Below are 24,660 nucleotides of genomic sequence, written 5' to 3' on the forward strand. Positions count from 1 at the left end.
TGCACTTGGACTAGTTGAACCTCATTAGGTCCTTGTGGGCCCACTTCTCAAGCTTGTCCACATCCCTTTGGATGACATCCCTTCCTCTGTTGTATCAACTGCACCACACAGCTTGGTGTCATCTGCAAACTTACTGAGGGTGTACTCAATCCCAGTGTATATGTCATTGTTAAAGATATTAAACAGCACCAGTCCCAGGACAGACCCCTGAGGGACACCACTCATCACCAGTCTCCATTTGGACATAGAGCTGTTGACCACCACTCTCTGGATACAACCTTCAATCTTATCCACTGAATGGTCCACCTATCAAATCCATCTCTCTCCAATTTGGAGACCAGGATGTCATGTGGGACTGTGTCAAAGGCCTTGCAGAAGTCCAGGGAAATGACATCAGTCGGTCTTCCCTTGTCAACTGATGCAGTCACTCCATTGCACAAAGCCACCAAATTGGTCAGGCATGATTTGCCTTTGATGAAGTCATTCTGCCTCAGATCACCTCTGTCTTGCCACGTGCCTTGACATTGCTTCCGAGATGATCTTTTCCATGATCTTTTCAGGCACAGAGGTGAGGCTCACTGAGCTGTAGTTCCCCAAGTCCTCCTTTCTACCCTTTTTAAAAAGGGGCATGGTGTTTCCATTTTTCCACTCACCAGGGACTTTGCCTGACTGCCAGGACTTCTCAGCTATGATCTCTCTTGATCAGGAGGCCTGTAGAAGACCCCAGTCACAAGCTGTTCTTTATTGGTGTGGTCATTAACTTTCACCCACAAGTTCTCAACCTGTCCTGTTATACCTGTTATATCTGCAGCACAATGTACTGCACAGAGAAAATATCTTTCAGCAAGGTATAGCTCTCCAGACTACCAGGCTAGGCATTTCTGAGTAGTTTGATAGGAGAACAGGGCCTTCCACATTTGTAAATATTGCTTTTGTATAAGAGCCAGCAGTGTGGTCAAAATTTATCAAGACACTGCTTGCCAAAAATTTGGGATAGCTAAGACTTGTTTTAAATATTTATGTACAAGCAAAAGAGCAAGTTTGCAGCCTTGTTTTAAATTATGGGGACAATCTCCACTTTAACTAGTGTGTCATTAATGTTGCCCTAAAAATTAATGGAAGAGAGGATAAGTTACTATACAGTTGAGTGAACTGCAGACTGTAATGTGTGATGCTATGGACTGTAATTTTGACAGGAATTTTCAGTGCTGGCTGTACTGAGGGCATCAGTAGGATTTCAGGGGTTTTCTTCTGTACTTAAAGCAGAAGAGAATTTGCTGCAGTGCTTACTATTTTTCCTAAATCTTTTCAAGATTAGTTGCTGCCATGAGATAGCACATCAGTAAAAATCACTGTACTCCAAAACCAGATAAGAATTGGTTTTCAGAGGGGCTTTCCCAGACAAGGGAATAGTTACTGCATTCATACATGGCTACAGAGCAGCTGCAGCTCTCCAGAAGCTCCCCCCATTTCACTGTGAGCAGTGATAAATATAGGTATAGCGGAGCTCCCTTTCCAGGCCATGCCTCAGGGCAGACCAAACTTCACCTTGACTCAGACTGATGCTTTTGCTTCAAACCAGACATATTACAATTGTAGGAGCACACAAATGAGTTGCCAAGGGAAGCAATTTACTGCTGGCCTGTTCCTCCACAGCAATTGTCCATTTGCAGGCTCTTACCCTGCAGCTCCTAAGATAGAGCTGGCCATCTTCTGTAGAGGAATAATGACTTGAGGAGAAGTGTTAGGGGGCAATGCAGCTCAGAGAGACAACTGGGAGTCACAGATCCCATCCTTGTGCCTCATTTCTTTTGAAGGACAGAGCATTAATGAGGTGCTGACCTAATGCACTAAAGAAAGCCTGAAAGTGAGAGAAAATGGGCTTTCACTCAACATGAAATTAAGATGTCAAGAGCAGAATTAATCAAGATACTAAAGAAAGTGAGGAGAAGAAATTCCGTAATCATCTATACATCAACATTAGAAGCCTGCATAATAAACAAGAGGAACTTGAATTGCTCATTTATGAACATATTTTGACCTAATTGATATTACTGAAAACTGCTGGGAATATTTGATTGATTGGAATATTTAAATTAATGGCTAAAACCTATTCAGAGACAATCAAATATGGAGGAGAAAGGAGAAGGGAGGGGCAATCTCTCAAGAGGTGCATTGCCAATCTGGAGACACTTGCAACAGAGGTACTAATGCTCTCAAATAGTAATGAGTGAACTTATTTTAACAGCACACAGGTTAGGTACTGAAAATGTCTGCTACCTGTTCAGGCTGAAAAACCCCACAGCATTTATCTGTTCTGTATTGGTGGAAAAAGCTGCATATTTCTTGAAGTATTTCAATCTAAATTATATGCAGTATCTCATGCTGCTGGTGCATCCTACAGAAGATTCTAAAAAATATAAATGACTATTGTCTGACATGGAAATGTTGCATCAAGATGTGTTCATCTCTATTACACTTTGTCCTGACAGATGTAAATTAACAGTACCTGAGGTGTAGGTAATTACGACTTACATGTATTTAGTATGTGCAAACAGGATAATGTACAGATAAATAATTCTATAAACACAAGGACCAGGAAGTTCTAATCAAGAAAAAAAAAAAGGCTACACTTTTTCTGAAACATATGCATTTAAAGAAGATAGAGAAAGCAATTTTAGCAGAGAGGGGGAAGTTTACAGTGAATAGCATACATAAACAATGAGTTTATGAAAATGAAAAGGTGTCAGGAGCATTTACAGTGAGTAGAGCTGTATATAAGGTGTATATAAGTATAAATAAGGAAGGACATGCATATAAATGTGCATATTTGTTGCTTCTATAGCTCCATTACAAAACCAAAATGTTAATAGTGTAGCAAAAGTGCTTTATAAAGCCTTTTGTTTGTATTTGGAGGTAAGTCAGATAGTTTATATAGGAAAGATTAAATATTTTTCATCCTAGTAGTACAGCAGAAGGATATTACACATCAAATGTTGAAAGTGTTTTGTAATCAGCAGGTCTGGCTGGTTTGTACCATAAAGCTTTAATGAGTAATGAGTTTTCTGGTCAGATCATGACTTTTTTGTTTCTTTTTCTTTGGTAGAACAATGAGAAGTAAAGTACAAATATTTTGAGAAAAGATGAATGTGATGACCTGGAGAGCTGTAAGGGGTCATTTACTGGCATGAAAAAGTGAAACATGGCATTAAAGGACACTTTAGTATACCAAACACAGGCCTAAGAATGTGATACCTAGGAAAAAAAAAAAAAAAAAAAAAAAAAAAAAAACAGAAATAAGATGTAGATTTTTAAAGGTAAAAGAAAATTACCTCTACTGCAGTTTTCTGAGGGTGGTGATATAATTCCTACAGTGGCAATTTTTAAATAAAATTTGGATATGTATTCCTCCTTTAATGAATGTGTGCCATGTTTTAGAAAGGCATTAACTTGAGAGGCTCACATGCAGCCTTCCCCATGTAAGCCCAATCCACAGGTAGGAGGGAGAGCTTTTCTTCAGGCCACATCTAGGAAAACGAGGAAGGACTGTTGTCATTTCTTTTTCCTATTTAGATTTAAAGAATATAGCAAGTTTTTAATTGGTGGTGTTTGATTTCCTGTTGCTACAGCACATAGAACTGCTATGAGAAAGGGAATCATTCTGTTTAGTTCTCTATTTGGACAGCCTTATGTAGTCAGCCTTACATGAACATGATACTGTGATACATTGAACAGTTTGTGACTCCCTCTGTGAATTTCTGTGGTTCTTTTCCTTCTTTTCAATCTCTCCATTAATGCTTTGTTAAAATAATAATAATAAAAAAAATGAAATAATTAGAGTATAGTCATATTTCTCTTTTACTCAATTAAGGGTTTTGATGTCCATGTCAACAGTAAAATTGGTGCAGATGTTTTTAGAATATTTGATTGATGTTCATGTCAACAGTAAGATTGGCGCAGATGTTTTTCAAATATTTGGGATAGTAATTTTACTTTTCAGGGGACATAACAGTTGTACTCGTTTCTTGTTAAGATGACTTTCTTCTTTTAGTCCTGTACAACTAATCAGAGTGATCTGAAAAATATACCACAGCATATATAAGAGACGAGCACAGTCTAAGTCTATCATCAGAAACAAAAAGAGGAAAAACGTAAGAATTAACTTTGCATAAGAATATCTCTAATTAAATACTGTCAAAGAAAACAGCTTTCAAATCCCCTCTACCTAATAGTCAAGAACATTAAAAGGCATGGGGTTTATATGTTATCAGTGCCAATTCATATTAAATGTGTCTGGGAGAAGTCAATGCCAACTGCATGTTTGGTGGAAGGAGAATACAGTGAAATAACAATAACGGAAGCGCCAATTAATAAAGCAGCTGTATTTCCTGGGATGCATTCTTGTCATTGTTACAGTTCTACCAACCTCTAATTGCCTGATTTTGAAAGAGGGAGCACTATAAAGGTTAATAGCTTCATTATAAATACATGACTATAACTTCATGTTGACAATATACTTGAAGGTAAATTAATTTAGGCAGACAAAATCAGAGCTTAATATGAAAATCATGCTTTCTACTAACAATACCTTTTGTTTTTTAGAGTATGAAGGATCTGGGACAGAAGTTCAGAGAAAACACTCGAAATGTGGAGTTTGCAAATATAGGGCTGAGTGTGATGAAGATGCAGAAAATGTTGGGTAAGTAAAAAGTTTTTCTTAACAATGTCAATAAAAAAAAAAGAAAAAGTTTGTGATCATATGCTTTCTCTTATTAATTAATGTTTTAAGGATGTGTAATAATAATATGTTTGTTATGTGTCACTAACAAACAAACCACTTTCATGTATAGGAGAGAAAACAACAAAAAGATACATTGGAGAAATTTTGTCAAACATTTTTTCAAAGAAAGAACCTTTATTTGTTTCATTATGGAAAAACAAACAGACAAACAAACAAAACAGGAATACAAAATAAATACTAATAATTCATCTCAATTTTATTTTTTTTTCTGTATGTTTTTCCTGTTCACAAAGTATTACTGCAGGGAAGCATACCTTTCCTTTCTTCTGTCTTCTAGCTGGGATTTATTTCATGTAAATAACTTCATAAAATGTCATGCCACCAAAGTAGACTTGCTCTTTTGTGGAGAGACAAATGAGCTGTAGACATATAATTCATGATTTCATAAGATTTTATAATGGGGTATCAGCATAAAGACATCTCAGAAAGTAAGGTGACTTAACACACTAGTTAAGTCACCTTAATGTGACTTAACACTAGATGTGTATTCAAAGTTAAATTGTAGGTTACAAGTGAAGGCAAAATGGTAATAGTACATATGAATGCTGGCACAATGGTTCAGGTTTCATAAAATGTTATACCACCAAAGTAGGCTTGCTCTTTTGTGGAGGGACAAATGAGCTGTAGCCATATTTTATAATAATAATTATAATTTTCTGCATTAATGCCTTGGTCTGTTTCATTTATGATTGTCCAGTTGGGTATAGATTTGTTATATGCACTGATATGTAGTCTTGGCTTTGGAAAATCAATCCTCCAGTGTCCAACTTCAGCAAAATCTTGCCTGTTCAGTCTGTACTTGTAGAGTTTGCATTCCTTTGGCTGTGTAGTATCTATAAGAGAGTGAGGATAAGGTTGAAGACAGTGAAAGATTTATCCTCAGCATTCTGCCCACATGAAATGAAGCCATGCTTCTCCCTCTCGACAAGAGTAGAGCACTTTTTTGCTTCTTTAATATTTAATTTAGATTTTTTACAAAACAAAAAAAAATAATAATAATATATATATATATATATATATGGGGAAATTAAGATGTTTACATGGAAAATACTCAGAAGTTAGAAAATATTCCTCTGAGGCTTGCACGCAACCTATCAGATCTGTCATTTTTTTCAATTTTGTCAGCTTTCCAGCCTAAATAACTTTAACTACATTTTTTTGCCCAGTACCTTTGACCATTATAATAGCCTTTAGTGATATTTGCTGTCAGTTTAGATTCAGACTAAATTGAGCCCTGCTACATAGATTGCCTTGCAAGGCTCATTTTCACAAGTCATACAGAATGTCACAGACACTTAAATAGAAGCTAGGAGTTGGTGCCTTTTATTCGTAATATAAAAACAATTATTTACCTGGCAGAAGATGGGATGGAAATCTGTATGCGAAGCTCTGATACAGCATCCTTCCAGAACACTCATTACATCTTATTCTGACTTCTTTTCTTGTTGAGTTTCAACATGTTCTTTACCCCCTTAATATTATAACATTAGATATAAAATTATTGGCAAAATGAATACTTTTCATCAGACTTGTATAAGCACTTAGTTCATATTTATTATTTAATTTAATTTTCATAGAATCATGGAGTGGTGTGAATTGGAAGGGACGTTTAAAGATCATCTAAGTCAATCCCCTGCCATGGCCAGGGACACTTCCCACTAGACTAGGTTGCTCAAAGTCCCATCCAACTTGGTCTTGAACTCTTCCAGGAAGGAGAGTACAGAGAATCATAGAAAAAATTTGTACTGTATTACTAACATTATCGTTCCTAGTTCTAGTAAACAATACAAGAGCCTTAATTTCATAAAAAAGTATTCTATCTTGAGTTTTCTTTTTTAAACCATGAGAATGGCCACTGTAACTTTTTTAGACAGTGGGGTAATGTCTACTGAATAAAAGTACTTTTAATTCTGTTCAGGCAGACTGCTTAGGCCTGGATAGCCCTTGCTTGGACTTTGTGATGTTAAAATGCTTAAAATTATCTGTTTTATTCCATAACACATTTTAAGAGGACTCTGCTTCAAGATAATAACTGAATCAGTTAGCTGAACTGTCTCCTACTGTTCAGTAGATAATCTCTAGCCATATTCATGAGATGCTGCCTAATGCTTACAGTAAATATAATATTATGCATTTTTGAATCCTTTCTCCAAACTGTGCAATCTGAGATGTTGCAAACATCAGTTCCTTTCCCTTCTGAGTGCTCTGGAGAAGTAAAATGATATCTGCAATCCCATTTCATGAATAAACTAAGTTACAGATAGAATGATTAGCCTGTGGACAGACAGTGAATTAGTGGAAAGGGAGACATCCTTGCCACAAAGTGTTGAGTGGTTTGAGATAAATGAGCTAGCACTAATGAGATATCCCAGGTCTTGCCAACAGGCCAGCCACACAGCAGCTTGGAGTACAGCATATGCAGATTTTCTCCTGATAAGGGAAAGATCCTAACAAAGACAGTTTTATTTCATATGGAATGTGGTTCATCTTCTGGGACTCAAAAGATGTGGGAGTCCTATGCAAAAAATTAGGGCACGTTTCAGTGGAAACTATAGGATAATTTGTGCAACATAGCAGGAACAAGACCAGAGAAACAACCACTTGGCCTTTCCTGTTATTTAGAGTTGGACTTGCTGATGATGTCTAAGTCCTTTCTTCTTGGAGGTGCACAGTGACAGCAAGAAGGGGAATGGGTGCGTGTCATAGCATGGGACGTTTTGATTTGACACCATGGAAAATGTTTCCTTCCAGGGGTGGTCAGGCACTGGAATAAGGTGTCTGGCAAGGTGTCTGTGGAGATGGTCGGAACTTGACCAGACATAGCCCTGGACAACCTGGTCCAGCTGAGCCAGCTTTGAGCAGGGGATTGGACTATCTGGCCTCTACCAAGCCCTTCATGCCTAAATTATTCTTTGATTCCATGTAGTTATATAAGCTTGGTGTTTTCTAAAAGCAAGTTTAAAAAAGAGCAGTTGTATGCAACTGAGATGCGCGCCATGTTACAGGTTAGTGATTTTATTTTAATTGTTCTTAAACTGTACTTTCCTCTTTGAAAGGGTTGGGAAATTTTAGTTTTCAAGCTTAGAATTAAAGCTTTACGGGTGTCTCTGCTCAAAGTTGCAATATATGCTTTTATTACACAAGATCATGCATAGTCTGAAGAATTAAGGCTTAGCACAAGGTTTTAGATTTGTATCTTTGTTTTACTTGATTTCTCAGATACATTATCTAAACCAGAAGTGGTTACAATTCATGGTAAATTGAATACAAAAGTATAAACAACTTTATCATTTCCACTGCCTCTGCAAAAACTGTGGATGTTAATTTTAAGTGGACTGACTGAGAGAAAGAAGTGAAGTCTGAGCAGATGGTTGTCATTAACTGCATGCCATATTTAGAAAATTAATGTTCAAGCATATGCAAAATAATGTATTAGGTAATATTTCTTCATATAAATATAAAAAGGAATCAGGTTGAGGAAGCATCACAGAAATATACTTTTTATATTTTTTTCCTTTTCTCATACATCTTATAAGTATTTCAAAGAGCTGGTATTTTATGTATAGGCTTTTAGAGAGCTTTAACAATCACCAGTGGATGCACCGTGTTAAGATGCATAAAGGCATACCATGCCATATTGCTTGTACAGTAGTTTTTTGTGGGTCTATAGTAACAGCCTGCAGACAGCAGACTTCACGTGGATTAGGTATTATTTTTTTTCTCCCTTTAGCAAAAAAGCTGAATCATACATTCTATATGTAATGGGAAAAGGCGTTATCTGAGCCCAATTGGTCAATATCTTGCTTTCTATTTTTTTTCCCATCAAAATGTCTCTCTGAACAGAATTTTACTCCACTGCACTGAAGAGGCAACATATTAACATATTAACATATTAACATATAACGTATTACAAAGAGATTGGACTGTGCACTTAGTCACATGGTCTGAACTTTTGGGTAGACCTGTGCGGTGTCAAGAGTTGGACTTGATGATCCTTAAGGGTCCCTTCCAACTCAGGATATTCTATGATTCTATGATTAGACATAATGGTACAAAACGTGTTTTAAGGGAGTAAAAAAGGACATGTGAGGTTGGTAAATTTAAACTTTTGTGTGAAAAACTGGCCAGAAGCCTGAAGATGTAGGCAGCATGAGGGTGGTGTGTGTTTTCTGCTTGAATTTGGAACTGAAAAGGACATCCAGTTGAGAAGTGGAGCTGGAGATGGCTGCACACAGGTTGAGGCTACTGAGAGCAACACTGTTGTGTTGGAAGCTGATGGGTTAAGCCAGTAGGGCAGTAACCAAAGCATACAATTTCCTGTTGATAGGCCCTGGGTTAACCAGACTGCGGTTTCATCTTGGCACACATCAGACTTTTCAGTTCTACTGGTCGTGTTATAGACCTAAACTGATCATCTTATCAGTATTCAATCAGAAAATGGTGTACTAATAAATTTAGAAACACATATACTAATCCAGTGTGAATGTAAAATAAATGCATATATGTGGTTGCAAAGTCATTTTCATTAGCATAGCCCTTAAATCTTTCTTCAATGAAAGCAGTGTATATAAATATTTATAATACTATTGTGGCTATTAAATATGCCTAGTGATTTTTTTTTTCTCAGACAAATAATGCTTAATGTAAATTTTTTATAAGGCTTCTAAACAACATTATGCCTTAGTTTACTGCATATGATTGAAACCAAATTTATTATTTACAGTCCTTGGAGAGATGAATAACTTTTTTACAATAGCCCCTTGCAGCACTGACAAAGGCACTGATAGCATAAACGTACTTGTGAATTTTGGGGGGGTGCCGTGATTAGAAAGGTGGTCTCTCGAGTATATTTTTCTTCAGAAGACTTCAGTTTTCAAATGATGCTAATTTCCATATTCTTAAAGCTTATTGCTATTATCTTGGTCCTTTTTTTTTCCACAAGTTTCTTCTTAGACATACCAAAACTCATTCTCAAAGTAAGGTAGAACATTTTAATATTGGTGTTTCAAAATAAACCAAATCAGTTGAAAATTAGGAGTTTCATCCCACATTTTTTCTTGAAATGTGAAGTATCATTCCAAAATAAAAGTAGTGGTAATTATGAAGAGTGATATCCCCTGTTCTTGCACTCCGTGTTACGTGTCACATCTCTTTCTTCTTGCATGTCAAAGCACTGCTAGATATCTGAATAAAACAATCTGCAAACAGCTAGTAAGCATCTTAAGGCATTTTAAAGTATGTTGTAACTTCAGAATAATATCCAGAGCGAAATAATGAACTGTAGCATATTTTAGGTTGGAAGGCATCTCTAGGGAATCAACTGGCCTAGCCTCTCTTTCTGCACTGCAACCAGGGCTAGTTCATGCTGTAGACTTAGGGTTTCCTCCAGGAGAAGTCTGACCATCTCCACAGAGGGAGATTTGATAGCCTCCCCTCCTTAAGGGCTGAATTGCCCTCACTTTGATGAATAATTTCTTCGTGTTCAATCAGACTTTGTCTTGCTGCAACTCGTGACTGTTGTCTCTTACCTGTATACTACGCATTTCTGAGAAGAGCCTCCATCTGCCTTCTCAGTAATCTCTCTGAGGTAGTTGGTGACAGCAGTCAGTCACCTCCTTAGCTGTCTCTTCTCCAGGCTGAGCAAGCCTAGTGCCCTCGGCCACCACATGCTTCAACCCTGTGCCTATCTCGTGGCTCTCCACCTGACCCTCTCCAGTTTCTCCAAAAATCTCTTGTTACCAAGGGACCCAAAACTGGACAGAGTACTCCAGGTGGGACCTCATGAGTGTGGAGAGGAGTGCAACATCCATTTCCCTTGCTCTGTACTGACATTTCTGTGATGCAGCCCAGGGTGCAGCTGGTCACATTTGCAGAAGGCCACATTTGAGCGGTAGCCTTGCCCTCCATCATATGCTCAGGGACAACCTTCCTTTCCATCAGTCCCTAAATGGCTGAAATAAATGTCATTAATATTACTTTACATTGTCATTTTTCTTCTTCTTTATTTTTTTTAGTATCAAAAATAACTTTACCCTACAAGTTCAGATGTGTCACATCCTCAGTTTTAACTGTATTTTATTTTTTAACAGAGGAAATATGGAAATGAGCTTCTGAGCACATTGTCTTTTTCTAATAAAGCGTACTATGCTGTCAAAGATCCGTTTTGACTCATAATGCATATTTTTAAAGAAAGATTGACAACTGATCCCCACGTAGACCTTTTCAGATTAACATTTTACAAGATATACTTTGGAAATAAAAGGTGTCTCAGCGCCATATAGATTCAACTGGCTCATGATTTACATAATGTCTGTTTTTATAGTGGCTGAAACAGGAATTCAAAAGTGTAAGTATTAACACTTAGAAATACCAAAATGGACATTGAGAAGTCCTGGTCTCTATCTTGTCTACAATTTGTCTTCCAGAGAAAAACTTAGTCTGAAGTATGACATACTGGTCACACTTGCCTCTTTTGTCCACTTTTTCACTCACTTACCATTTTGTGACTTTTTAAGGAATATTATATTGTATGAAGGTCTTCGTAAAGGAATTATATTTTAATCCTGTGTGAATGTAATTCACAGGTTCCCTGTCCAGTCAAAACCAAAAATGCTAGGTTTCTGTGTGAAAAACAAACAAACAAACAAAACAAAAAACAATAAAGGAAATCAACCTAAAAAGGGGATTTAGGATTGTGTTGTGGGATTACTGAATTGTGTATAATTGGCCTACAGTAAATCCTGATATGAAATGAATAGTATAATTCTCTCTTCATCATATGGACTATTACAAAATTGAATAGGTGGATAAAAATCCAGGTCTGTTTTTGTTTGTTTGTTTGTTTTAATGTATATTTAAAAAGATCTTTGCAGCAGTGTGTGCCAGTTCTTTGAAGTTTTATGTTATTTGAGGGTGGAGGGTGTGGTAGGCCACTCTTGTGAGAACAAGCATCAATTTACCACATGTGCTGCTAGAAGATCACCATGGTTAGAGAATAAATTTCTATAGTGGTCAGAGAAAGCAATGAAATTAAACCGGAAGGTTTAATTTCACAGGCAGAAGGGATGGTTCAAAAGTAACTGTGAGTCAATGGTATTTAAATGGTGTTCTGATTTGCTGAGCAGAATTGAAGACTGAAAGGGTGTTCAAGCAGGACACAAAAGCTTGCCAAACTGAGATCTACTTCTTTTGGCCTTCTATTCTCAGTGCCACAAAAGGATTAAAAACAAAACAAAACAAAAAACAACCACCAAAACCAAACCAAACCAAAACAAAACCAACAAAAAAAACAAAAACAACCAACCAGTCAAAAAAAAACAAACAAACAAACAAAAAACTAATGAATATTCAGCTCTAGTTGAATAGGTAGAGAAATCACTTTGAAATCCAGATTTTCTTGGTTCATGTTTCATCTGTGAAGAATTACACACAAGGGAAGAAACATCAAACACAAGGTAATCCTTCATTTGCTTTTATCACACTCAGTTATCTTCTTAACTGCAATTGCAACACCCCTGCTATTTCAGTTCAGCTAAATTTACTCCATCAAGCATACACTTATCTGTCTATTTGCATTTCATACACTTTGTTTTATTCTTTTATTTCCATTCCATATTTGTAAACAGACATACCAACAGATAGCTGAGAAAGCTTACTGTTGCATTATACTGGAAAGGGGTAGCAAGCAGTACTCTCTGTGAAGTCCACCCAAAAAAATACATTTGTGGAAAATCCTAGATGCAGCCTGGACTGATAGATGGGATGGCTGACCTCTCTCAGTAGCCAAGCCCACTCCAAAAAGGTGTAATGCATTTCCTCTGTTCTTTGAATCTACCATAGTTTTAAGCAGGCAGGCTTTCCATCAAATAATATGCACCTTAAATCCTGAAAACAAAAAGGAGCCTTGAAATGTGTTTCTTATCTCTGGGGATCTAATTAATTTACTGATAACAGCAAGTGCTCTTACAGCCTGAGCTTGTTTCAAATATGTCACATCATTTTACTAAACAAGTTTCCTTTGTTATACCTGGTAGCCCCTTATAAATGAGCTGTGCATTCTCAATTTTACTTATTTGAAAACACCTATCTTTTTGTTTGGTTGGTACATCACTTTGTTCTTTATGGAAATTCAACTGCTTTTCTGCTTAAGGAATGATCTTAATAAATGATGCTCATTCAACTTCCAAAAGCACTTTATCACAGGAAAACTGAACCTCTCTTTGATTCTGAAAAGCAAGTTGGTGCCATCTTCCTTAGGATGTCAGCTGTCTGCTGACAAGTGACAAAGATAAGTTTCTTCACATCCTGGCACATTAGGGTAACGTCTGCATACATCCTGTTAACTTTCCAGAAATAAACAAGGGAAAACATCTGCTGAGAACACTAAGCAACAACCTGCTCCAGAAAGACATCAACTTGGAAGACTAAGTATCTGTTTCAAGCCTCTTGGTTAAAACCAGTAGGAAGAATATCTTGAAAAAAAAAAAAGCAAGAACCATAGTCATCTGACTGTTGTATGAGTTGGTGAAGACAAAAATAATTTGGGGGAGAGTGCTGATCTGCCGCAGAGTAGGAAGGCCCTGCAGAGGGACCTGGAAAGGATGGGTCAATGGGCAGAGGCCAGTGGGATGAGGTTCAATGTGGCTAAGTGCCGGGTCCTGCACTTTGGCCACAACAACCCCATGCAGTGCTATAGGCCTGGGGCAAAGTGTCTGGAAAGCTGTGCAGAGGAGAAAGATCTGGGGATGTTGGTTGATGCTCACCTGAACACGAGCCAGCAGTGTTCCCCAGTGGCCAAGAAGGCCAACGGCATCCTGGCTTGTATCAAGCATAGTATAGCCAGCAGGATCAGGGAGGTGATCGTCCTCCTGTCAGAGAAGCAGGAAAAAAATGAAAGCCTGTGGGTTGAGATAAGGACAGTTTATCTGTTCAAAAATAAAGGAAAATAATAATGATGATATTAGTACTACTACTACTAATGTGTACAAAACAAGTGATGCACAATGCAATTGTGCAAATACCCCTTTGACCAGTTTGGGTCAGCTGTCCTGGGTCTGTCCCCTCCCAGCTCTTGCTGCACCCCCAGCCTGCCCACTGACAGGACAGAGTGAGAAGCCAAAAAGTCCTTGGCTTGGTGGAAGCACTGCTCTGCAACAATTAAACCATCAGCGTGGTATCAACATTATTGTCATCCTAAATCCCAAACACAGCACCATACCAGCTACTAGGAGGAAAATTAACTCTATCCTAGCCACAGTGAGGACAGCACAGTGCCCAGGCATGCCAGAAATCAACCAGACAGTGGCATGGGACGTAGGCATGGAAGTGGATGACCCCGTGGTTTGGCACCCTGGCCTGAAAGAAAGCTTTGTGGGTTGAAGGCAACCCATTTGGCAACCCAATCCAGAGCATGGTGCCCAGGCATGCCTGTCAGCCAGAAAACAGCACGCAGGCCATGGAGTTGAATCCACCACAAGATGTGGAGGAACCAATGGAGGTACCTGGTACATGTCACCAGGCTTGCTGGCATTGGACGGGATTCATCTTTCTCAAAGGGCGAAGATCATGGTCATGAGACGGTGGGGCTTTAAACTAGCTTCAGTGAGGGAGGGGTACATCATCAGGGATGCTGGTGATAAGGTAGGGGATGACATGCCATCTCACTCATGCCAGCTGAACACCACTGGGGACCCTCTGGCAATCCACAGTTCTGTTCTGCTTAAAGGACGTGGATCAGTTGTAAGTCCATTTCAGTTGGTTGGTGAGCTTCTGTTACTTCATGCTGTCCCAGTCCTGACAGAAGTAGCACAAGCTTTCCTCTTGTTTTGTTTTGTTTTGCTTTGCTTTGCTTTATTTTCTTTTCCTACAGCTAGATGTAAATTTTAAGTAATGATAAGAAATTGTTGTACATTAGCTACATGGCTGGAGTTAAGGCTAGGAGTGATTATCAGTAATCTGAGGTTAACAGCTAGGCATTCACAAATACTCCCAAAACAAGCATTTTGCAATCATAAGAAAGTACACATTTAACACTAGGTGTTAAGTCTGAACACAACAAAGCTTGGAAATGTAATCAGTTTCCAAGCAGTTTTAACTCTAACCTGTAATGTCACCATGAGAAAGAAAGAAAAAAAAAAAAAAGATTTCAAAAGTTGCCTTATTTGTCACAAGGACTGACAAGACCCAACAGTTAGTAGGGAGCTATGGACCTCGGATGATGACCACAGACAGAATTGTGCTGCCTGGGGTTAGAAACACAGATGGAATTTGTCTGGAGATATAAATAAATGGGATAAGGATGGGCACACAGGTGCAGCGGTGATTCCTGAGGAAGCACATAGCCAGTGCCACACCAATGAGGACCAGCTCTCTGTTAGCTTCATTCTTTGAATGTGCACAACTGCTGAGCTATGAGCCTTTTATTTGTATATAAACTAATAAACTCTTCATTAGGCTTATTGAGTATAAAGTCTTGTGGGAGCGTATAAACAAAACAGTACTTCCTTTCCCAGGTCTAAGGTTTATAACCATGCTGAGTTCCCATTTCTAAATAATGATACAGATATATTTTAAACAATACCTTAATCCTGTTGATATCTAGGGACTTAACGAGGAATTTGAGGTGGGTCCCTAAGATGTGTAGACTCAATGTATTACTCATTGCTGGAGCAGTTTTTAACTGTCAGAAGGCACACATAAAAATTCATTTGTACTAGAGATGTTCATTTGTCTAGCAACAATCTGAAGTTCACAGGTTTGAAATATTACTGTAGTATCTTTAAAGACAGAAATAATAAAGAAACAAAATGTGGTCATGGAAAGGGAGAAGAGAAAAAGGCACAAGGGCCACCTTCAGTGTTTTTGTAGCACGGAATTAGGTTCTGCTGCAAGATTTGTTATGGACTTGAGGCACACACACATCTATTTAATCATTTAATTGTATCTAGCACAGCTGGAAAGAACATAAAAATCCTGGCAAGTAGATAGCTTGTTTTCTTCCTACCCTGCGTCTTACAGGAATGAGTCAAGATTAAGCTAGTGGCAGCTCCTAGCAGTGAGAGCACACGTGCCCTGTGTGGAGCTTTCTGGCAAGTAGAGGACAGCATGCCTTACTCAGAAGATGCAGAGCTCTCACCTCTTTCTTGCCCTCACAGCACCACTGCCTCTTCTGTCCTGCAGCCACACTTCCTGGAGGCCTTGCAGAGTGATGTGAAGCAAATTTAAAGCAAGAGGTTCAGATGAAAATTAATATATTGAGTAAAATAAATAAGGGAGTTGGGGCTTGGAAGGTCAGAAAGTTTTCTGGTGCTGTTCACACATGCCAAATTTCAGAACTTTTTGTTGGGGCAGCAGAACTATCAAGCTAAAAACAGGTAAGTCAGAACCTTAGGCAAGCCTTTGGCTCCCCTATGTTTGGGTGGTTAGGGACCAGCTCCTTGTTAGATCTCTTTTCTGACTTCTGACTTATGATCCGTAGCTGCAATTTATATGGAAAATGCTTTGTCTAACACAGCCAAAATTTTGCTTGGATGCAACATGAAATAATTTAGACCTCATAATCCTGTTTTTAACACAATGTAATGAACCCGCCATTAACTTTCAATGGTATGAATGAAAGTCTTTTTGAAATAACACAGTTGACCAAGCATATTGATTCTGTTCAGCCCCTGAAATATATATATATGTAACCTCCTTTAACTGTTTAGCAGAAATGAGAGTCCTTTTCTTCCTCCCCTGCTCCCTAGGGAACCTGACACCCCCCCAAAAAGTGAAATATTAATCTGCTTTTGTTCACACTTGAGAACAGAAAACACAAATTCTTTTATTCACATAGTAAATCTTACTAGCAACGTGTTACCATTTTTCGGTTGTTAATCAATGAGATTGATATCATAGTAAAATGACAAGAAACTTCATTACATTATTAAAAAGCACACTGAGGCACTTATTCATGATTCTGTAAATTATTCTGCTTGGAAACCTGAGGTGTCAGCAAGTTCTTCAGCATCCTCAAGGAGCATGTTCTTCTCCTGTGTGAAGGAAGCTGGTATTAATGTGTCAGCTAGTGTTTACTCAAGACTCAACATTCCTTACTTTCTGCTTGCTGGATGTCAGTTTTGTTCTGCTGTTTCAATTACCAGGTGTGTATGCAATATAGACTGCAGTGGATACAGTTTTAATCCTGTCTGTGCTTCTGATGGAAGTTCATATAACAATCCATGCTTTGTTAGAGAAGCATCCTGTCTGAGGCAAGAACAGATTGACATCAGGCATCTTGGACACTGCTCAGGTAGGTTTAATCTTCTTTCTCTGATAAACATAAATTCTGACATAAATAAGCTTGGTAGAGCTTTTCCATTTTAAATTAGAACTCACTGACCCAGCTAGCAGTGAATTGTATTTTAGTTTTTCTCGCTATCAGTGAACTCCTCACCTGTATTTTAGTTTTCCCTATGTAAATGTATGTTTACACTACACATAGATGATGTGGTATGTTTATGTTAACTTTTCTTTCCTTTGGCTGCTGTTACCTGAAAAGTCAGCAAAAGGTCTTAGGAGAACCTATGCAATAGCCTTACAGGAGGGGTTAGTAAGAAGCAGGAGAGAAAAGGGAATGTGACATGTAGGAAATGCTCAGTTTCTGATGGGGCTGTGCAATGTACTTCTAAGGTGAGTAAAATCAGGCCCCAATTGCACAACTATTTATCCATTTCCTTTTCTGGTGTTGGAAAGGCCCAGTGAAACCCTTAGACTGCTACCCTGTGTGTTGTTGATCATGTTGAGGACTCTTCCATTTTGGGGTCTTGGGTTCAGACAGAACAAGGCAAATTGCATTTAGGACTGTGTCATAGAAATAACAAGATTCTACCATTCTTTTGCTGGCTACCTCTAGATCTGTAACTTGGATGGTTAAAAAAAAAAAAAAAAAGCCACAAGAAAGCAGGTCTCTGAACCAAAATAAGCTAGCCTCAATACCATGGAAGAGATTTTGTTCAAAACCTACAGGCTGAGGTGTGCCCTGTATTGGTCAAGAGGCTGGGGTTGTTGACTCCACTTGATACTGTCCTGGTTGTATGCGTGAAATGTGGATGTGGGACTATGTCCACTTCTATTGCAGTTAAAATACTTCTCTGACTATTATTCTGACTTCTCACTGACATGTACGCAGTCGTCTGGAAATAAGGCTTTCCTAATAGCTATCCATGCATTTATTTATCATCTAGAAGCAGATGACACAAACGCAGTTGGAAAGAAAGACGACGGCATGCAGTATCGTCCAGAGGTGAAAGGTATCGTACTGGCTTTGTGCTGTTTGGTTACGGTTTCACGAGATGAGAAAAGACAGTGTGGAGGTCCCTTCTTGTCTGCCTTACAGCTTTGATTTCTGTAGCCAAGACAGACGCGTGAGCAGCTTTTTTCTTGCAGCACTGTCATTGCAAGGCTGGCAAGAAGGAGATATGTGGGATTTGTGAATTTTGCCTGCTGTATTCCTCTAAGTTGCTCAGCTGCTCACCACCCCTACTCGGCGGTCACAGGATTAGACCCCTGCCAAGTGCTGTGAAAATGCCTTTACTGCAAGATGTCAGGATGTGAGATTCCTGATGAAATGACACCACCCCCCTGTGACCCTATCTTTTCTGAAAACTTCTGGAAAAAAAAAAAATCTGGCATATTTTGTATTTGTTTGGTCATCTTTGTATTTTTCATGTAAATCAAGATGCTAAATCACATTGGTTAAATATGTTTCACCTCTATGAATTAATTTCTTAAGATAAACAAAATAAGACCAAGTTTTGCTTTCTGCTCAGTTATTTTACATGTTAGCACCTCCTTTGTAGCAGGGGCATTCTCAGAGTAAATATGCTTTCACATTTCATAGCTCTAGCTCAAAGTGTAGCTGGCCAGGACAAAACACCTCTGTCTCTCTCAAGTTATTGCCAAAGAGCAGATCTGCATTGGTACTAACCTTGCCTCCTCTTCTCTCACAAATAATAACACTGTTACCTTCTCTGTTAGTGCTGGCCTTTAATTTTTTCTCTCATTATACTTGCTTTGCACTCCCGTGGCCTTGCAGAGTAAATCCATTCAGTCATGGCTTTAGACATTCCAAGTGTTCTTCCTGAAAAGGCATTCATTGCCAAAAAGCCCTGTGCATTTTTCCTTTTTCACAAATTCTCTTATTTTCACTCCATATTATTACCAGTTGGAATGATGTAATGTCGATTTTCACTTATATTGTGAAAGCATAAAAAGCACTGAGTGGAATATACATCTTATTATGGGATTAATGAAACACAGCCTTTGGGGCCTATCTGGAAGAAGTTACAGCCTTTTATTCATTGCATATAAATTGTCCTTGAAATCTAGTAAGTAGGAAGAGCATTGGATATGATTATAATTATCATTATTAAATGTATAGTTTATGCAGTCTCATGTTCAGCAAATTATGTACATAAAGGGAGTATGTTGTGAAAAAAAAAATAGTTTTGAATATTTTTTATGTGGTAGTCAAGTCTTTTTAGACAGTGAGAGCCTGAAATGAAGTACTCTGAATGACTTTTTCTTCCAGGATAAGAGAACAGGCCACTCTTCTATCCATTTTCCTTTGCTTTAAAGTACAGTGCATTACTCTTGTCAAACCCTCTCCTCTGAAAGCACAGTTTCTCTTAGTCCTTAGAATCATGGCCAGGGCTGTCTCCTTCTCCTGCAGCATGAGAATCTACATAAAGGTACATCAGAAATGTCTCTCTTCCCCGACTCAGATGGACTGCTGTTTTTGTCCTGCCAAGATGGGCATCAGAGTTTCAGTTTCTGTGCATGCCTCTTCCTTCTGTTGAAACATCCGAACTGTTGTATCTGACCACTCTTTCAAGTCCCCTACACCAGTTATATCTCTCATTTTGGAGCAATCTGGCTGGCTCTCAGGTTAAAAATTAATTCCCATAAATGAGTGGTTAAATGTCTATCCTACTCTGGGAATCACCTCCTGCATTGAACATCATCTCTTTGCTTAGCATACATTTGGGTGTGCTGACTTGGGTGGCTGTGGCTACCTGGCCACCTGCCAGGGGACGCATCTGTCACTGGGCCCCACATTCTGCATTCATGTATACATTAAAAACAGACACGGAGCAGCCATCTGGACAGACTAATATAATTGTGTGTACCTTATTACTAGCCTTAGACTGGGATAGATACAACAGTAATTAGCTGCTAGGAGGAGGAGAGAGGCAACAGTTTGGGGATGAAACAGTTTTCTCCTCTTGGACATACTGCGATGTAATCTACTCTAACAGGGCAGTATCAGATATATTGTCATGTCCTTCCCTTGCATCAAGTCTTCTGTATCTTTGAAGCATAGCTTGAACCAACAGGCTTCCTTATATCTGAAACCTCTCATATTTAGATTTTTTATTTTTTTTTTCCTGGAACAAATCAGAAAATATTCCAGAAAATATTCAGGAGAAACGTAAAACAACAGTGTGCCTTTTTATTTTTTTTTTTTTCTGTATAAATACATTCTCTTTCTTTCTAGTGTTTTTTGAGTTATCTGCAAATGTCTAAGAGAGTTCTTCTTCACACTCCCTTTTTGCTTTGCACCTGCAGTTCATTATAGTCTTGTATTTGTGGTGCCATAGTCTATTGCCATAGAAATGAGAATAATTCCACATTTACATCCACAACTTTAGATCCCAGCACTTTAGAGAAGTTCATTATGAAATTCTAAGTTCTGTATTTAGGACTTTTTTACAGAACAATTTTTGGAGGAAAATAGTTGAAAATATATGCAGCTTTAGATAGTTTTAGCTATGTGACAGATGTACAGCAGGCCTTGGTGCAGAAGGGACTGCCTTCCTCTGCTGGTCTGCCATGGCCAGCAGCTAAACAGCCACCAGCTGCTCATTGACCCCCTCCCTCCCCTCAGCAGGATGTCAGAGAGAAATGGAAGAGCAGAAGTCAGAAAAACTCATTGCTCAAGGTAAAAACAGTTTAATAAAAGAAAAAGATTAAAAAAAAAAAAAAAAAAAAAAAAAGAAAAAGAGGGAGAGAGGGGGAAAAACACATGATGCAAAGGCCATCTCTCACAACCTCCCACCAGCTGACTGATGCGTAACCAGTCTGTGAACAACTGCTACCTTGGGAAGACCAAAACCCCAGTTTCTACTGCAGAGCACAATGGCATCGATGTCATATGATAGAAGATATCCCTTTGGTCAGTTTGGGTCAGCTGTCCTGGCTGTTCCCCCTCCAAGGCTCTTGTCCAACCCCAGGTTACTCAAGGGGAGTGGATGGCAGAGTAGGAAGAAGAGAAAGCCTTGCAGCTGTGCAACCTCCCTGCAGCAACAGCCAAAACACTGGTGTGTTATCAACACTGCTTCAGCCACTAATCCAGAACGCAGCACCACAGGGGCTGCCATGAAGAAAGTTAACTCCTTCATAGTCAGACCCAATATGTTTCCCAACAGAATGAGTATTTTAAGCTCATTGCATTATTTTGAGGTTCCCTCTTTGTAAATGCACTTCCCTAGGAAGACAGCAGGAATATGTTCAATTTCAGCTGTAACAGCTGGTGATACCAGTCAGAACAGGGCTTTATCTGGTTGTTTTCTACCCAGTAAAGATGCTTCATTCTAACCCTTCAGGTCTTTTCCCTCTGTTTAGATATGGGAGTAGGCTTTATGTGCTTATCTATTAGCTCTTTGCTACAATGCCACTGACAACTTCTGCTGATCATCCAGCATCGGGTTGTTTCTGTCATGAATATTTTTCTCCTTTCAAGAAACCTGACATAAAAAGCATTTTCTGATGTCTCTCAGGATCGTTTTTCAGTGTGACGCATCCTACCAAATCTCTGCAGGTGTCTCCGAAACTTCACCCTTAAGCCTTTGCTTCATTATTCTGTATTTAGTTACTGACAATGAGTTTTTAAGGACATTTCTCAGTTACTCTTGGTTGAGATTTTTTTTATAAATATCATGCACCGTTTCTAATTTTTTATGTATCTTTCTTTTTAAGATGCCAGTGATCAAAGAGAAGACATTTATGTTGGAAACCACATACCTTGTTCAGAAAGCTTCAATGGCTACTGTATACATGGAAAATGTGAATTCATTTATTCCACTCAGAAGGCTTCCTGCCGGTAAGTCCTGAATGCCTACAAAATATGCTTGAAATTGCTATAATGCTTAATCAAAATGCTCTCTAGACATAATTACAGCATGTATCAGTTTGCAGTTATCTAAGCAGGGGCATAGAAGCCACATGCCTGTGCTGTGGGCAGCACACAGCTGCAGCAGTTGTGCAGAAGAAAGCAATCGGGAAGGGCTTGGCCACTCAGGTGCAGGTAGTCAGAAGCTGAATGTCTCCGAGGCCTAGGTGTTGACTTCTTATTTTTAATTCTAAATCAAGAGAAGAAGAAAAACAACAACAACAACAAAAAAAAAAAACGGAAAAACAACAACAACAAATACTGCCGTGAATGGCTTTTCTGGATGACTGCACTTTACTCATTGACCTCTTAGTCTGTTCTTGTGCTAGCTATACATTTTATTGCTCTTGGCATAAACACTCTGGAGTATCAGTATTTTTAATATTTTTTGCCTTTTTCTCAATAACATGTTTTATGTAGAGAGTATAAAATTACAAATTATTCTTTAGCCCACATTTCTTTTCTAGAGTATAATCTAGCAGCTCAGTATTAAGCCACTGTTTCTCAAGAAATGAGAACTTTCCATTTTATCTCCTTAGCTCCTGAGTAATTTTTTCTTTAAATTTCACCAAGTTCAACCTCTTTGTTCTGTTTAAAAATTACAAAAAAATATTATAAAATTATTAACAGAAAAAGGCTGCACCATAATAACATGTAGTGCCTTACTTGTTAGGTGGTTTCACTTGCAAGCTTGTACTTCCAAATTAATGTGGCTGAAGATGCTATAAGTCTTTGCTATTCTTTGCTTTGGAAATTTCAACTGTAAATCCATTAGATCCTCTCACATTTTATCCCCTGATCGTTATCGATCAAGTATAGTGGTTTGTTTTTTTTTCCACTCTCGAGTTAACAGTTTTTAGACTGACTGAAAATTAGGAAGCCCAAAAAGAAGAGCCTGTACGGTTGTTGACTTAGCCATTTGAAACTCATATTTTCACTTTTCCCACCTGAAGCCTTTTCTTGTTTATTTCCAACTTTCTGATAGGACCATATTTCCTTTCCATTTTTTTGGCCAAAATCAACAGAGGCCAACACACCTTTGCTTCTCTTGGGAAACTAGGTACATCCCAGGCATCATCTTGGTGGGTTTGGGGCAGCAGTATTTGAGTACAGTATTCTTTTGATGCGGAGCTGTGTTTAACACAATTTCTTATGGATTTGTCCTCAATATTTTCAAATTGGAGGTATTTCAAAGAAATCATTCCTGGCTGAATTAACTGTTTTGTTTTTTTCCTGATTTCCCAAATGTTTTTTTTTTCCTGGTTAGTTCTATCATTAATGGTCATTTATTTGTTTGTGATTCAATTACTAGTCTATCATTGAAATATTTATTATTAATTTAATGTACGGATAGTTAACATTTTAATAAATTTAATTAACATACTGTCTCTTTATTTTATAATTAGATTTACTATTACTACCTTAAGTTATTTATATAAACAGCTTTATTATTTAAGCCTGCACAGTCTCAGCACTGGACCCAGCCTGACAAGCCACACAGGGTTCCAGTCAAGAACTTTTGACTGTCAGTTCTGTACCCTAAGTACCAGATCTCCTTTGAACTTTTTTGGCTATTTAAATAGTCATGTTCTCATACCTGTATGTGTGCTTCTTATTGGAGCAGTGAGTTATTAAGGGAATAAAAAGATTTATATCAGACAGTCAGCAATCTACCACAGAAACCAAGTGCTTCTAACAAAGAAAAAAACTCTCTTTCTAGATAAGGAAAATATAATGATGAATGCCAAGGACAGGCTGTTATTTCCAAATGCTTTGCATTCTCATGCACATCTAACTTATACACTGTTTAATTTGGTCCTCATTTCCAGGGAGTGGCGTACTTGATGTATCAGATGACCTACAAAACTGCAAAAAATACCTGTGCAGAGCAAATTTTGACTTGCAGTTTCACTGAGGACAATGCATCTCCATGCTCATTGTACAGCAGCCCTACAGAACTGCCAGCAGGCGGGTGGTAGGAAGGCTTTGTAGTAGCAAATTGCACAATATTTAGTTTAGCAGCTTTTGCACAGCTGGGATCTGGTCTATCTCCTGCTGCCTCCTTTGTGTGGTACAGTTCTGCCCTGTATTTGCAGCAGGCTGCCTCAGGAAGGTACAGTTCATCCCCTGGCAAGGAATTCTAATCTTCATTATGCTAACTCCATTAATTGACTGATCAGCATACTTTGATGAATCCTTGCTGACCTCTGTCTATCATGCTATATATTAATGCCTTAAAATCTGTTCTGCCCATTTACCAGGCAGCTTAAACTATTGCACAGTACTTCTTAACACAAGCACTTCTGCTTTGCAGGAATTCAATAGTCCTGAATATCCATTCAATATTTCTCAGAAATAATTTCCTGTCACTTCAGTGTTTCTGAGGAAATGTATTTGAATTACTTGTGCTTCCTCTGCTTTGTTTTGCCTCCTGTGCTTTAGAGCAATTCTCACATTGATCGCACTTTGGCTGTTGTTATCTTCTTTAATGAAAATAAAAGCAAAGTAACAAAGCAGAATTCCTCACTTGCATGAAGTCTGCTTTTTTATTGTTTCTCTTTGTATACAATCATAGAGTCATTGAATGGTTTGAGTTGGAACGGACCTTAAAGGCAATCCATTTGCAACCACCTCCCTCACCCCCTCCCGG

The 24,660-nt window shown here is 38.4% G+C and overlaps 1 protein-coding gene across 1 annotated transcript in view; it reads left to right on the forward strand.

Annotated features, from left to right (window-relative positions):
• The window catches only part of TMEFF1 (transmembrane protein with EGF like and two follistatin like domains 1), a 120,151-nt gene that overhangs the window by 89,644 nt on the left and 5,847 nt on the right, over positions 1 to 24,660 (forward strand). The window contains exons 5-8 of the mRNA XM_068671253.1: positions 4,603 to 4,699; positions 16,942 to 17,090; positions 18,025 to 18,090; positions 21,818 to 21,941. Of these exons, the coding sequence (XP_068527354.1) occupies positions 4,603 to 4,699; positions 16,942 to 17,090; positions 18,025 to 18,090; positions 21,818 to 21,941 (436 nt within the window). The remainder of the gene's footprint in view (positions 1 to 4,602; positions 4,700 to 16,941; positions 17,091 to 18,024; positions 18,091 to 21,817; positions 21,942 to 24,660) is intronic.

This window comes from Anas acuta, chromosome 2 (assembly GCF_963932015.1).
Source record: "Anas acuta chromosome 2, bAnaAcu1.1, whole genome shotgun sequence".
NCBI lineage: Eukaryota > Metazoa > Chordata > Aves > Anseriformes > Anatidae > Anas > Anas acuta.